Here is a 16,808-nt window from a genome sequence, read left to right as displayed (position 1 = left end):
GGAGGCAGCCTGCCATTGGCTGATGGCAGAATCTTCTGGTCCCATTGAAGTCACCCACGTCACCAGGAAACCCATGGCTGGGTGCGCCATCGATGGGACCCAAAGATCCCGCTGGCGTGATCAGCCAGAAGATCTCACCCATAAGATTCACACAAAGAAATAAAACTGGTTCTATAATTCCAACAAGTGGATCTCTAACCAGGAGAAAGACAGATGGATTTAGTCTAAATTTGGGGAGTCGAATAACTGGTTTCACAGCGCTAGTGTAGAAGCTGACTGTGCACCATCTCCCCTATCAGAATACAGGCTTTAGCAAAGAATGCTTGACTTAAATGAGAATTTGAAGAAATAATTTACAATTGTCTGTCTACCATCCTTCTGAGAATTTAGTACTTTATCATCTGGTAAGTGGATTGCGTCCTTGAAAATGGGCTGGGATTTTCCGCTCCCGTTTTCATCAGGCAGGTTCAGCAACAAGAGCGGAAAATCCCGAGGTACCCAAATCGCGTGTCATGCCAAAGCGAAGGCATGACGGGATTATCCCCTCCCTCTGCGAGTGATGTAACCCATTTCCCGCCACTCATTTACATACTATAGCAGATCATTATCAGGCCTCTGTACCTGAATCATTCCCTACCGTAAGAAAGTCTATTCACATCGGCATGAGGCATGAATCACGACTGACACTCATGACGTGTGCCTGGCAAGCAGACCTCCCAGATGATCTCAGGTGAGTGCATCATTCATGGGGGAGAGAGGTGGCAGAGGAGGTTGGGGGAGGTGGCTTCAATCCTGCTTTTCACATCTGCTGTTGGCTATTGCCAAATTTAGGAAATATTCCACCCATGGAATGATCCAGTCCATTCACCAGAATTTTCAATATTCAAATCTCCCATTTTAAATACGAGGTTAAATGTCAGTGAGTGGGTCATGATTGAAATATGATAAAAAGCTGGCTTTGTATAGCCAGCACATATTTCACTTACCAGCATTTCAATGCTATTCTTCCCTGATGCTAATAAACATGATAATCATTTATTACACTACAAAAAGAGAGAACAATGGCCAACCATACAAGAGAATCACAATATTCTGGTTAAACAATACAGATAAGTTAGATGCACAAATCATGTGTGAATGAGTGCAGTTTTTTCAAACCAATAAAAATTATGTTGGCTTCATCAAAGCATTAAGTCTGTAGTTTGATGACACCAAACATTTGGGAAAATGCATTCTGCGTTATTACATATCTGATGCGGGATGCAGGGGGCTGCAGCAGCCACTGCTTCTCCAACGGCGCTGCTGTTCAAGAGTTTCTGGTCTATGATTGGCCAAAACTAACAAAAACAGTTAACAAAAGCAGAAATGTGTTAAATCATAGCTTTTTGGCCGTGATCTACTGGCCGCATTGTCCCCGAATGGAAATGTGGCGCAGCTGGTAGATGCCGTGAGAGACCTCCCGCAGGCTTCCAAACAGCAGGTACGTCTCGCGAAATATACCCAGGTCTCGCGAGGTGTCGCGATCAGGATCCCACCTACAATAGGCAGGACCAAGCCTCTCACTTCTAAATAGGGTTAAAACCCACTTAGGCATGCTGACCTGGGAGCTATCATTCTCCCGACATTTTCCAGCATCCCCTGGGAGGCCCCAGCCGGACGCCATTCATACTGGCCCACACAAATGCTTACAGGAGGCCCCGGGCGGTCAAGGACAGGGCAGGGATGGCCCCCTGGCCCTCCCCCTTGAATGCAGGCACCATGGCACTGCCAGACTGGCACCTTGGCACTGCCATCCTGGCACTGCCAAGGTGCCAGGGCACTGCAAGGCCAACAGGATCATTGCCAGGATGCCCAGGTGGCACTGTCAATGGTCATGGCCTGAGGGGGGCTACGCACATGAAAGGAGGGTAAAGGGGTATGAAGGAGGGTAAAGGGGTATGAAGGTGGTGGATGGGAGTAGGGCGATATGAAAGGGTGTGCAGAAGGTTGGGTGGGGGCTTTCCGAAAGGAGGCGTGGGAAGGCCTGAAAAAGGAGGTCCTCAGCAATCCCATAGCGTGGTGTCATCATTTGGAGGGGGGGGGGGGGGGGGGGGGGGGGGTCCCCGATCTCGGAGGAGCCGGTCTGCCAGTGAGTTCAGTTTCCCAGTGATGAAAATAAATCAAAGCGTGGGCTTGACGAAGGAGAAGCTCCCCAGGGCCCAAAAAAGTGACCACGTATGTTTTAGATAGTGGTGGGGAACTCGCGGCAAAACCCGCCACAATTACTTTTCCATTAGATCATGCCCTTTGTAACGGTTTCCTTTAAATAAAAGGCGAATACTGATGATGAGTCTATGTCCCACGTTTAATAGTTAGTTTGAAAATTCATTCAGAAGTTAGAGCTGTGATTAGTAATATGCCAAACTATGTGAACACATTTGCATAATATACACTGGCCTCAATCTCAGACCTTACTGCAAAATAGTATCACTTTAATTCCCATCCTTCAGGATAGGCTACAGTGCACAATGTTTGCAAGTCAAGTATTGTCACTGTGCTTGTAATCGTTTCCAAAGAAGGACCGTGGCATTGTCCAAGAGACAATCGCTCAGTTGCTTACAGTTCTGTCTCAAGACTGGGAAAGATCTTCTAAATGCAGAGTATCCTGTTGTTACATTAATTTACAGTTCAGACAGGACACTACTGGACATTGGGTAGGAGCGTGGATGGTGGGGGAGTTGCAAGGGAAATTGGATTCAGCAAGTGTCCGAAGGGCACATAAATGTAGCAAGTGACACAATGGGGAACACTTTAATTTGCATCCAAAAAATCCATTTTAAAATTTACAATACTGAAAATAAATAAATCCTCACGGCACCGAGGACACAGGTGGATCCCAGCCCCAGGCCGTGGTCCAGGTGGAGTTTGCACATTCTCCCGGTGTCTGCGTGGGTCTCCCACCCACAACCGAAAGATGTGCAGGGTAGGTGGTGGATTGGCCACACTAAATTGCCTCTTAATTGGAAAACATTTTTTGGTACGTTGTTTTTCTTCTTTTCACCCTCGCCATGGCAATCACGTCTTTCTTACAATGTGGTGACCAGCGCTGTATGCAGTGCTCTAGCTATGATCTAATAGTGTTGGAAACAGTTCAAGCATAACATACCTGCTTTTATATTCTATGCCCGGCTCATAAAGGAAAGCATGCCATAGCGACCTGTCCTGCTATCTTTAAGAATCTGTGGATATATACTCTATTCTTCTGTTCTTCCACACTACTCAGTATGCTCCCATTCATTGTTTTTTTGCCTTGCTGCACCTCCAAAATACATTACTCTGGGTTGAATTCCATTTTCCACTTTACTGTCTAACTAACCAGATTATCTATATTTTCCTGCAGTCTAAAGCTTTCCTCTTCACTACCAACCACACAGCCATTTTTTTGTATTATGTGCAAACTTCTTTATGATCCCTATATTTGAGTCTCAAGTCATTAATATAAATGACAAAAAGCAAGGGACAGAGTTCTGAATATTCTTTTACAGGGGGTGTCGCTGGAGCACCAGATTTTGTTGTCCATCCGGAATTGCCTTCAAGGTGGTGGTAGCCACTTTCTTGATCAACTGCAGAGCATGTGATGCAGGTACCTTAACAGCACAATTAGGAAAGCAGTTCCAGTATTTTGACTCAGCAACAGTGAAGGGATGGTGATACTGTTCCAAGACAGGACTGTGAAGGTAATTTGCATGTGATGGTGTTCCCACACATTTTCAGCCCTTGTCCTTTAAGGTGTTAGAGGTCACGGGTTTGGAGTGTGCTGTCGAAGGTGCTTGGGCAAGTTGCTGCAAGGCATCTTGTCAATGGTACACGCTGCTGCCAGTGTGCATCCTGTTACGAAGCCTATTTTGGATACAATTTGGCACCTGGGCACACCACCAACTGGAAGTTCCTCTCCAAATCACTCACCATCCTGACTTGGAAATATATCACCGTTACTTCACTGTTACTGGGTCAAAATCCTGGACTTCCCTCCCTAACCATCACCTTCTCAGGGGTAACGAGGGATGGGCAATAAATGATGGCCTAGACATCAATGTCCACATCCTGTAAATTAATTTTTAAAAACTCTTCCTTAGATCCCATGGGTTATTGTATTTTTGACCAGCCTGCCCTCAATCGCACTTGTCACCTTCTCAAAAAATTAAATTAGTTAAATATGATTTGCCTTTAACAAAGTCATGATGAATTTCCTTGATTAATCTACATTTTTCTAATTGAAGGTTTATATTGTCCCTTAGAATTGATTCCAATAATTACCCAATTAAAGTTAAACTAACTGGCCTGTAGTTACTTGGATTTTCCCTCGGTCTCTTTTTAAAGGATAAACCCAGAAACTATAGGCCAGCTAGTTTACTCTCCTTGCCAGAGAGTAGAAACTATAATCAGGGACAAAATTAACAGTCACTTGGACACGTGTGGATTAATTAAGAAAGTCAGCAGAGATCTGTTAAAGACAAATCATGTCATGAGGTAGCAGAAGGGGTTAAGGTAAGTAATGCTATTGACGTGGTCTGTATGGAATTCCAAAGGGCGTTTAAGTGCCACACAATCAATCTCAGCAAACTTGAGGCTCATGGAATAAAAGGGATAGTGGTGCCATGGATACAAAGTTGGCTGAGTAACAGGAAACAGAGAATAGCGGTAATAGATTGTTTTTTTGGACTGGAGGAAGGTGATGCTCCCCAGGAATCTATGACTGCTGCTTTTCTGGATATATATTAATGACTTACGACTTGGGAATGCAGGGCACAATTTCAAAATTTACAGATGACACAAAACTTGGGTAGTATTGTGAACTGTGTGGAGGATAGTGATAGACTTCAAGAGGATGTCGACAGGCTGATGGAAAGGGCCAACTGGTGGCAAATTAAATTTTGATGGGGACAGGAGAATTGATAAAGGTGTTCAAAATCAAAGGGGTCTGGGAAGAGTAAATAGGTAAAGGGTGCTCCCTTTGGGAGAGGGATCAAGAACTAGAGGGCACTAATATAGAGTGATTGACAAAAGAATCAATGGCGACATGAGAAATCAATTATTTATGTAGCGACTAGTTAGGATCGAGAATGCACTGCCCACAAAGGGGGTGAAGGCAGTTCAATCGTGGTTTTCAAAAAAGGAATTGGATCAGCATTGCATGTAAAAGATTTGCAGGGTTACAAGAAAACAACAGGGAATGGGACCAGATGAATCTTGCAGAAAGACGGCACAAAATCACCAAAACAATTGGTCTCCTGCTGTGCTGTAACTGCATCATTTGATAGAAACAAAAGCAAATACTGCCACAACTGGCTTTTTTGGGGGGGGGGGGCACAAAATTAGCCAAGCGTTGGCAACCATCCCTACTGTGTACCATGTGAGCATCAGATAAGGACAAATTTATATTAATTTGCACTAGCTACACAAAGAGCCAACACTCATTGCTTAGAATGGCCACTTGGGTGAGGTACAGGAGGCCAGTCAAGAGTTGGTGGAACTGTACCTGGGGAAGAGCAACGGTGAAAAGGAAGAAACACTTGCCTTTAAAAAGTAACTTTATTGGAGTAAAACAGCTGCTTACCTGTTGGTTACATCGACATTTCTCACTTCCCATAGAGCCGAATAAAATGTGATCCCCGGTATGTCCCCCATAAGGTTGAATGGAAAATACCTTTCCATAGATGCAGCAGTCATCTCATGCAGATCCAGATAAGGAAAGTACCGTCGCCCGTAAGCATCTTGTAAAGGGAGCATTATTAAGGACAAATATGATAGTTCTAATTAAATACAATAACTGACTTAATTTCTTTACTCAGGCATTACAGTTAAACATTTCTTCAAGAGACTTAGGATGAAAGGCCCACAGTGAAGAAAATTATCAAGACTGAAAATAGCATCGGTTAATCAGCAAATAATTATCAAACCTGGGATTGTAAAAGCCTGTAAACTACAAGAGGAAGACTGAAAGACAATAAATTTCATTAAAGTCCTGGTAAAAGACTGAAGTAGAAAAATAAACAACACAAGTAAATGTGAGGTTATCCACTTTGGCAGCAAAAATAGGAAGGCAGATTATTACTTGAATGGGTGTAAATTGAGAGATTTGGTGTCCTTATGCATCAGTCGCTGAAAGTAAGTGCGCTGGTACAGCAGTACAGCAAGCAGAAAAGGCGGCAAACTGTATGGCCTTCATAGCGAGAGGATTTGAGTATAGGAATGTGTTACTGCAATTTTATAGGGCATTGGTCAGGCCACACCTGCAGTTTTGGTGCCCTTATCTGAAGAAGGGTGTTCATGCTGTGGAAGGATGTAGCGAAGGTTTACCAGGCTGATTCCTGGGATGGCAGGACAGTCATGTGAGGAGAAACTAAGTCGGTTAGGATTATATTATTTGCAGTTTGGAAGAGCGAGAGGAGATCTTATAAAAACGTCCAAATATCAACAGGATTAAACAGGATAGATTCAGTAAGAACGTTCCTGATGTTGGGAGAGTCCAGAACTAGGGGTCATAGTTTGAGGATAAAGGGTAATCCTTTTAGGACTGAGACGAGGAGAAATATTTCTCCACCCAGAGAGGGGTGAATCTGCAGAATTCACTACCACAGGAAGTAGTTGAGGCCAAATGTTGTGTAATTTCAAGAAGGAAATAGATATAGCTCTTTGGGCTAAAGGAATCAAGGGGGGGCGCGATCAGGGCATTAAACACGATCATAATGAATAGCAGAGCAGACTCAAAGGGCCTCCACCTGCTTCTATTTTCTATGTATGTATGTATCCCAAGTCTTGATTCAAGCAGCACGGTATCACAAGTGGATATCACTGTGGCTTCACAGCGCTATGGTCCCTGGTTCGATTCCCCGCTGGATCACTGTCTGTGTGGAGTCTGTACATTCTCCCCGTGTCTGTGTGGGTTTCTTCCGGGTGTTCCGGTTTTTTCCCCACAGTCCAAAGACGTGCAAGTTAGGTGGATTGGCCATAATAAATTGCCCTTAGTGACCAAAAAGGTTTGATGGGGTTATTGGGTTACAGGGATAGAGTGGAAGTGAGGGCTTAAGTTGGTCGGTGCAGACTCGATGGGCCAAATGGCCGCCTTCTGCACTGTATGTTCTATGTTGATTTAGCCACAACGAGGATCCGAGGAGAGGAAGAGTTAGATTGGCTTATTTACGGTGTAAAGGAATAAGAGAAGAAAATTCAACAGTAGCATGATTCAATGTAAAAATATCAAGGACATAAGCAGCAAGCCTGAGGACTGGGAGAAATTTTAAATTCAGCAGAGGAGGACAAAGGGTTTAATTTGGAAGGGGAAAATAGAATATGGAAAGTAAGCTTGCAGAAAACATAAAAACTGACTGCAAAAGCCTCTGTAGAGATGCGAGAGAAAAAGAATTATGAAGAATGGTGTAGGTCCCTTAATTAGAATCAGGTGAATTCATAATGGCCAACAAAGAGACGGCAGCGCCCTGGAGAGGGTGAATTCTTCCTCCTCTTGCGCATGGCTCAGCCTAATTCAGCTGAAGGTGCTGCACAGGCCACACATGACAGGGGCAAGGATGAGCCGGTTTTTCGGAGGGGACGACAGGTTAGGGTGGCCCGGCAACCCACACCCACATGTTTTGGGCATGTCCGGACCTGGAGGAGTTTTGGAAGGGGGTGGCGGGGATTTTGTCGGAAGTGGTTGGGTCTAGGGTCAGGCCGGGCTGGGGCTCGATCTTCGGGGTAGCTTCGGAGCCGGGAGTGCAGGAGGCAAGAGAGGCCGGCGTTCTAGCCTTTGCGTCTCTAGTAGCCCGCCGCAGGATTCTGTTACAGTGGAGGGATACATGGCCCCCGAGTTCGGAGACCTGGGTCAACGACATGGCTGGGTTCCTCAAGTTGGAGAGGATGAAATTTGCCCCGAGGGGGTCGGTACAGGGGTTCTTTCGGCGGTGGCAGCCCTTTCTCGATTTCCTGGCGAAGGGAGTGGTCGGTCTCTGCAGCAACCGGAGGGGTTGGTTTGGGGGGGGGGGGGGGGGGGGGGGGTTTGTTTTTGCGGCGGTGGGTCTGTTATGTTATTTTCTTCTTTCCTGTATTGCTATTTGTTATTATTTATTTTGGGGGAGGGGGGAAAAGAGTTCTTTTCTTGTTTTGGTGTGGAAACACGCCTTGTTTGTTTTAAAATTGCGGGGAGAAAAATTTGCTTTTGTTATTGTTATAAAAAAACTTGAATAAAAATTATTTTAAAAAAAACAAAGACGGCAGACCAGTTGAACAATTACTTTGGATCTGTCTTCACCAAGGAGGACACAAATAACCTTCCGGAAATACTCTAGGGGACAGAGGGTCAAGCATGAAGGAGGAACTCAAGGAAATCCTTATTAGTCAGGAAATTGTATTGGGGAAATTGATGGGATTAAAACTCAATAAGTCCCCAGGGCCTGATGCCCTGCATCCCAGTGGCATCAGAAATAGTGATCGCATTGGTGATTATTTTCCATCATTCTATATACTCTGGGAAAGTTCAAATGGATTAGAGGGGAACTAAAGTCACCCCACATTTTATTTTAAAAAGGAGGGTGAGAGAAAACAGGGAATTATAGACCAGTTAGCCTGACATTGGTGGTGGGGAAAATGCTGGAGTCAATTATTAAGGAATGACTGAGCATTTGGAAAGTGGGTGCCAGATCAGTCCAAGTCAGCATGGATTCACTAAAGGGAAATCATGCTTGACCAATCTTCTGGAATTTTTTTGAGGATGTGACCAGTAGCATGGACAAGGGTGAACCTTGTGGATAAAGTGTGTCTGGACTTTGAAAAGGTTTTTGACAAGGTCCCACACGGGATTAATGAGCAAAATTAAAGCTCATGGTATTGGGGGTAACGTATTGACGTGGATAGAGAGCTGGTTGGCAAACAGGAAGCAGAGAATGGGAATAAACAGGTCTTTTTCGGAGTAGCAGGCAATGGCTAATGGGGTTCAGTGCTGGGACCCCAGCTGTTCACAATATACATTAATAATTTGGACGAAGGAATTGCATGCAGTTTCTCCAAATTTGTAGATGATACTCAGTTGGGTGGCAGTGTATGCTGTGAGGAGGATGCAAAGAGGCTGCAGGGTGACTTGGACAGGCTGGCTGAGTGGACAATTACTCGGTAAATGCAATATAATGTGTGTAAATGTGAGGTTATCCACATGGTGGCAAAAACAGGAAGGCAGATTATCTGAATGGTGGCAGTTTAAGAAAAGGGGAAGTGCAACGAGACCTGGATGTCAGGGTGGAACACTCAAGGTTGGCATGCAAATACAGCAGGCGGTGAGGAAAGCTAATGGCATGCTGGCCTTCACAGCGAGAGGATTGAGTATATAAGAGTATGGATGTCTTGCTGCAGTTATACAGGACCTTGGTGAGGCCATACCTTGAGTACGGTGTGCAGTTTTGGTCTCCTAGTTTAAGGAAGGACATTCTTGCTATTGAGGGTGGCCAGTGAAGGTTCACCAGACTAATTCCTGGGATGACAGGACTGACATATGAAATGAAATGAAATGAAAATCGCTTATTGTCACGAGTAGACTTCTAATGAAGTTACTGTGAAAAGCTCCTAGTCGCCACATTCCGGCGCCTGTTCGGGGAGGCTGTTACGGGAATCGAACCGTGCTGCTGGCAAGAAAGACAGGATCAACTGGGCTTGTACTCATTGGAGTTTAGAAGAATGAGGGATCTCATAGAAACATAGAAAATCCTGATGGGACTGGATAGGCTAAATGCAGGAAAAATATTCCCAATGTTGGGGATGTCCAGAACTAAGGGTCACAGCCTAAGAATAAGAGGTAAGCATTCAAGACCGAGATGAGCAAGAACTTCTTCTCTCAGAAAGTTGTGAACTTGTAGAATTCTCTACCATAGAAAGCTGTTGGGGTCAGTTCGTTGGATATATTCAAGAGGGAACTGGATGTGGTCCTTGCAGCTAAAGGGATCAAAGGGTATGGTGAGAAAGCAGGAGTGGGATACTGAATTTGCATGATCAGCCATGATCATATTGAATGGTGGTCATATCCAAGGGCCGAATGGCCTACTCCTGCACCTATTTTCCATGTTTCTACAACACCAGAAAGATGTAGGCATAACAACCAGCTGGAGGCTAGAATAGGGAAAGATTGCCTCAGAGATGCCAAGCTTATTTTCCTATGCACAAGTCTCAGAGGTGTTCGAAAAAAAGTTAGAAAAACAAGTCCAGATGTGCAAAGAGCGTTCCAATAAAGAGACTCGAGTTGATACGTAAACAACACAGAACATTTCCTGATTCCATAAACAAATAGCAGCACCAAGCGAATCAGGTGCAACACTGGCCAAATCTTCGTGCGTCACTCACGTTTCTTGTTATCTGAAGATGGGTGAAAAAGATGGCTCAAACTTTGGGACAATGGCTGAAGAAATCTCTCCATAAAGTATCCAGTAACCTTTTGATGACAGCTGGTCAAAACAGATTACGGTCGGACACTCAAACCTGCTGGAGGGAGGATAGATTTTGACCAAACACAAAATTAGCATGATATTTCAGATTTATTTAGCAAGATTTTTTGAGGGAGGAAAAAAAGGATACATACTAATCCTGCTCCCAATCCACAAACGTTGCCCAAGATCGATGTTTCCGGTATAAAAATTGCAAGGAATAGTAAAATGAATGGGAGGTAAATCAATTTGATGGTTGTTATAAAGACAACGTGCTTCATAGGCGACAGGAATACCGACATCCCCACATGGGAAAATACGACTACAGTAAATCCCTGAATGTCTTTTAGGTTTTGCAGTCCGTAAATTATTGAACCAAACAAAACATAGAGAATTCCAGCGAGAACTGTAAACAGGAGATTGAGGTACCCGTACTTGACTGTTCCAATGTTCTTCTCCATAGCACCACCGAAATACCACAGCATTAAAACGTTGCACACCAACGCACTCATGCTCTTATGGATGAACGTATAAGTAAACACCTTGTATACTATGGTTAAAGAAAAAAGAAATACATATTAGAGGTACAATATAGTTTCGAGAATAGTGGCTGATGTTGAAAGCAACAGTAAATTCACTCCATTCCCAGAGGACGGTGACCCCCCCCCCCCCCCCCCCCCCCCCCCCCAACTTGCATCCTGTGCAGGTGGACATGTTAATTTGGGAGGATGCATTAGCGGACTATTCAACTATGGAAGCTTGACAACTAAGCCAATGCCAGTTTTCTTTTACCACTCAAACACACACTTATTTAGCACTGGGCACAGAAAAACAATCAGAAACTGAAATCATAAGGGATTTACCTTTTCTTACACTTGGGGCCCCAAGGTTACCTGTCAAACATCAATAACCATAGATTGAATTGATAAATGCCTGAACCTGGTGGCTCAGTACTACAATAAATGGTTAGCTTACCCACCTCAAATTATCAAGGTGCCTTGAGGAAGCAATGTCAGGAATTTGGGTTTAAGACCAAGCAGACAGGACACTGACATAAATTCCTAACTACGGCATGATTATTTAGGACCAATGACCAGAGTGCTGAACACAGAACATGGATGTTTTGTCAGATCCATTTGAGTGTCCCATTACACAAGGGACAATGTAGCATGCTGTTCTCTGTAGCTCTTTGTACTTATAAAAGTCCTCCCAAAGGGCAGAAGAAAAAAATTGCAATAATTATTCCAATATACCACATGAAAGTGTACAGTTTTAAATGGAACGCTAATTGCCAAGAGCTGGAGAAAAAATAAAATGCACTGTCACAGCTGTCACCAAAACAGAAAGATATAGTGTCTTCATAATTTTTTCTTTTCCCAAATTTTTGAAAAGAAAACTTAACACACATTGTGGCAGTGCGGCCATTTTAAGGGAGCGGGCTCCATGGGCCATGAGACCAACTCAGACTAATCGCGCATGATAAAGGTTTCCATCGCAGCTTACAGACTTTGTGAATGGATGGGGGTGGGGGGGGGGGGGGGGGGGGAAAGGAGGAGGAGGAGGAGGAGGAGGAGGAGGAACAATTGAGAAAGTAGAGAAGCTTCAGCAAGAGTCGGGAACCATTTGAATGGCTAGTTAAAATATCCATCATTGGTAAACTAGATCCGTTTGACCAAGAGGCTGAGGTTTGGAGTCCAGCTTCGCTATTTTGTTTGAACCATGAACAAATTCACAGATGAAGGCAAGCAGGTGATACTTTAAGAGTTTGTGGGCCCCAAATGTATAATTTGATTAGAAACCACACATCCTCGGATGTACCCGACTCGAAGGCCTTTGATCAGACAGTGAAATTGGTCAAAGAACATTTCAACCCCAAGCCCTCAATTATCCTCTCCAATTTTATAAGTTCAACTCTGCAGTGAGAGTTCATGAAGAGTCTGTCTGAGGCTTCATATTCAGGCTTCGCCAGCTCGCTAAGCACTGAGTGAGTGAGTTCGGAACCACGCTTAGTTATATGTTGTGTGACCAGCTGGTTTGTGGGATCTGCAACCTTAATATCCAGAAGAAGCTTCTGGCTGAAACCACCATAAAGGACCAGGAAAAAGACAAGGCGTCAACCCAAGGTCAGAGGTACACCTGTCAAAGAGTCTGTTTGTCCGATGCAACCGAAAGGACACATTCTTTTTTTTAAATATTTTATTGAAGCATTTGTAATTTTCACCGTTTAACTCATTAACATTTCTTAAACGACCGCACGCGCCTACACACCTAAAAAACAAAACAAAACAGTAAACAACGTTCCCTACTCCCCCGCCCTATTACCAAGTTCCCTGTCCTTATCTAACATTGCCATGCCTCCTGTTTTCCTCCCCCCCCCCCCCCCCCCCCGCGCCTTACTGCTGACGTTCATTTCCCTTGAAGAAATTTATGAACAGTTGCCATCTCTGGGCGAACCCCTGAATTGATCCTCTCAAAGCGAACTTGATTTTTTTTCCAGGCTGAGAAACTCTGCCATAATGCTGAGCCACAATCCTGACTTTGGGTGCTCCACCCCAGCAAAATCCATCTCCGGGCACCAGGGAGGAGAAGGCCAGGACATCGGCCTCCCTCCCCACCTTGGCCCCCGGATCTTCCGATACCCGAAATTCCCAGTTCTGGACTGAAGAGTTACCCTCCCTTCCAGGACTTCTGACATAACATCCGCAAATCCCTGCCAGAATCCCCTCAACTTCGGACAATTTCGCCCAAAACATATGTACGTGATTTGCCAGGCTACCTCCACACCACTCACATCTTTCCTCCACCTCCTCAAAGAACCTGCCGTCATGTGGGCCCTGTGGACCACCTTGAACTGGATCAAGCCAAGTCTGGCACACAACGAGGATGAATTGACTCTCTTCAAGGCTTTTTCCCACAGTTCAATTTCCAACTCTCCTCCTAGCTCCTCTTCCCACTTCCTCGTAACCTCCAAAACCCTCCCCTCTCCAACCCGTTTTTGACATCACCTTGTCCTGTAGTCCCCTCAGTTGGAGGCGAGGTAAGCTTGGTACTTGCCTCCGTACAAAGTCCCGCACCTGAAGGTACCGAAAGCTGTTTCCGCCCAGCAGCTCGAACTCCTCCTCTAAGCCCCCAAGGTTGGAAAGCCCTCCTGGCCGAATAGGTCCCCAATTCTCTCAATCCCTGCCCGCTGCCTTACCTTAAAACCCCCCCCGGGGGCAAAACGGTGGTTGTCACAGATCGGTGACCAAACTGACGCCCCCTCCAGTCCCATGTGCTGCCTCCATTGCCCCCACATCCTTAGGGCTGCCACCACCACAGGGCTTGTAGATTACCGAGCTGGCGAGAATGGCAGGTGTGACGTCAATAAAGCCTCCAAGTTCGTACCCTTGCAGGATGCTGCGTCCACTCACTCCCAAACCGACCCCTCTCCCACTACCCACTTCCTGACCATCGATATGTTGGTCCCCCAGTAATAGTTAATAAAGCTCAGGAGGGCTAAGGCCTCCTCTCCGCGACCCCGTTCCAGGAGTGCCTTCTGCACCCTCGGGGTTTCACCAGCCCACACAAAACCAGAGATCGCCACGTTCATTTTCATGAAAAAAGCCTTTAGGACAGAAACCGGGAGACATTGAAAATCTAAGAGCAGTGTCGGAAGAACCGTCATCCTTACCGTCTAGACCCTCCCTGTCAGCGGGAGCATGTCCCATCTGCAGCAGTCCCTTTTCATTTGATCGACCGCTTTGCCCAGATTTAACTTGTGAAGCTGGCCCCAATCCTTAGCCACTTGAATCCCCAGATATCTGAAACTCCTCTCTACTCCTCTCAACCACTTTAAAAGATAACTCCTTCAATCATCTTTATGCTCCCGTGCCTGGATCACGAACATCTAGCTCTTTCCCATATTTAACTTGTAGCCTGAAAATCACCCAAATTCTCCTCGTACCTCCATGATTTCGGCATCCCCCCCACCAGGTCTGTGATATAGAGCAGAAAATTGTCCGCATAGAGAGAGAGCCTGTGATCCATCACTCCTCACTATCCTCCGCCAGGCATTCGATGATCTAAAGGCCATCGCTAAGGGCTCTATGGCCAGGGCAAAAAAGTAATGGGGAGAGTGGGCATCCTTGCCTCGTTCCCCCTACAGAGACCGAAGTATTCTGACCGGACTCAATTGGTTCTTGCATTCGCCAATGGCGCCTGATATAACAGCCAAACCCAATCCACAAATCCCTGCCCGAACCCATACCTGCCTAAATATCCCATAGGTACTTCCACTCCAACCGGTCGAAAGCCTTCTCCACATCCATGGCTACTACCAAACTCAACTTCACACCCCTCCGCTGGCATCATTATAACATTAAGAAGCAGTCTAATATTGGACGTCAGGTGCCTGCCCTTCACAAATCCCGTCTGATCTCTCCCCCCCCCCCCCCCCCCCCCCCCCCCCAACACGATTACCTCCGGTATAGAGAATTACCTCTATTTGAATCCTCTATTTGAGTGGCCAAGATCTCGGTCAACAATTTAGCATCTACATTCAAAAGGGAAATTGGCCGGTACGATCCACATCTCTCCGGGTCCTTGTCTCGCTTCAGAATGAGAGAGATTGATGCCTGAGACAGCATTGGGGGAAGCACTCCCAGCTCCATGGACTCATTAAAAGCCTTAACCAGAAGCAGCCCCAGTAACCCAGAAAACCTTTTATAAAATTCCATTGGGAATACATCATGTCCCAGGGCCTTACCCGATTGCATCGCCCCCAATCTATCACCTCCCCGAGCCCAATTGGGCTCCCAGGACATCCACCAGCACCTCATCTGCCTTCGGGAACTCCAGCCTCTCCAGGGATTGATTCATACCCTCCTCCTCGACCGGGGGTTCAGACTCCTATAGTCAACTATAGAATTCACGAAACACGTCATTAACCGCCCCCGAGTCCACCACTACCATCCCCCTCATATCCTTTATTTTCCCTATTTCTCTCGCCGCCTCCTGCTTCATCAGCTGATGTGCCAGCATCCTGCTAGCTTTCGCCCCATATTCATATATTGCCCATTTTACCCTCCTCAGCTGTCCCTGTGGAAAGGAGCCCAAATTCCAGTTGGAGTCTCTGACACTCCTTTAGGAGCTCCTCATTCGGAGACTCCGCATATCTCCTGTCCACCTGGAAGATTTCTCCTACCAACCTGTCGAGCTCCGTCCGTTCAGTCTTCTCTCTATGGGCCCGAATCGAAATACATTCCCCTCTATTAACCGCCTTCAATGCCTCCCACAGCACCCCAGCCGCGGTCTCTCCCGTGTCGTTGTTCTATATATACCCCCGAATGTTGTCCCTCATGCGCTCACAGCTCACTGGGCTAAATCGCTGGCTTTTAAAACAGACCATGGCAGGCCAGCAGCACGGTTCGATTCCCGTACCAGCCTCCCCTGAAAGGAGCCGGAATGTGGCGACTAGGGGCTTTTCACAGTATCTTCATTGAAGCCTACTCGTGACAATAAGCAATTTTCATTTCATCTAATCTCCACGGCAGGTGCTGGGACTTTCCCGTGCTTACCCGTACCCGTAGGTCTATCCAATGTGGCGCGTGGTCTGACACCACAATTGCTGAGTACTCAGTGTCCTCCACCCCCGCTAACAGTGTTTTATCCAGTACAAAGAAATCTATCCTGGTGTATACCTTGTGTACATGGGAATACAATGAATATTCCTTGCTCCTTGGCCTCCCAAATCTCCACGGATCAACCCCTTCCATGCACTCCATAAACCCCCGCAGTTCTTTCGCCATTGCTGATACTTTTCCTGACCTAGAATTCGACCGATCCATTCTCGGATCCAGGACCGTGTTGAAGTCATCCCCCATAACCAACCGGTGCAAGTCAAGGTCCGGGATCTTTCCCAGCACCTTCCTGACAAACGCGACATCATCCCAGTTGGGGGCATATATATTTACCAACACCACTGCCATTCCCTCCAGTTTCCCGAGAACCATAATAAATCTGCCTCCCGGATCTGTCTCCATTTTTCCCCACCTCAAATGCCACCCTTTTGTTAATCAAGATGGCCACCCCCCTTGTTTTAAAATCTAGTACCGAATGGAATACCTGCCTGACCCATCCCTTCTTCAGTCTAATTTGGTCTCTCAGCTTTAAGTGTGTCTCCTGTAACATGGCCACGTCTGCTTTTAGCTGTCTCAAGTGTGCGAACACACGGGCCCTTTTAACCTGCCCATTCAGTCCACGATCGTCCCACGTAGCCAGTCTGGTCCGGGGGGGGGGCCTCCCCAATCGATCAGCTATGACCTTTCCTAGGCTCGCCCTTAGCCCATGTCCCACACCTCCCCTCTGCAGCTACTGCCATCTGGTCTC

The 16,808-nt window shown here is 46.1% G+C and overlaps 1 protein-coding gene across 4 annotated transcripts in view; it reads right to left on the bottom strand.

Moving 5' to 3' along the window:
• LOC119974650 (rhomboid domain-containing protein 2-like) overlaps positions 1-16,808 on the bottom strand; it is a 69,660-nt gene that overhangs the window by 40,427 nt on the left and 12,425 nt on the right. For all 4 annotated transcript variants that reach the window (XR_005462546.1, XR_005462545.1, XM_038813722.1 and 1 more), the window contains exons 2-3: positions 10,594-10,992; positions 5,597-5,753 (exon numbers count right to left, since the gene is read on the bottom strand). Coding sequence is in view for 2 of the 4 variants with exons in the window: in XM_038813722.1 (XP_038669650.1) it covers positions 5,597-5,753; positions 10,594-10,992 (556 nt within the window). In the remaining 2 variants the exon portion in view is untranslated. The remainder of the gene's footprint in view (positions 1-5,596; positions 5,754-10,593; positions 10,993-16,808) is intronic.

Source organism: Scyliorhinus canicula, chromosome 12, assembly GCF_902713615.1.
Source record: "Scyliorhinus canicula chromosome 12, sScyCan1.1, whole genome shotgun sequence".
Taxonomy (NCBI): Eukaryota; Metazoa; Chordata; class Chondrichthyes; order Carcharhiniformes; family Scyliorhinidae; genus Scyliorhinus; species Scyliorhinus canicula.
The sequence above is the reverse complement of the archived record's forward strand: the minus strand, read 5'-3'. Positions and strand labels throughout refer to the sequence as shown.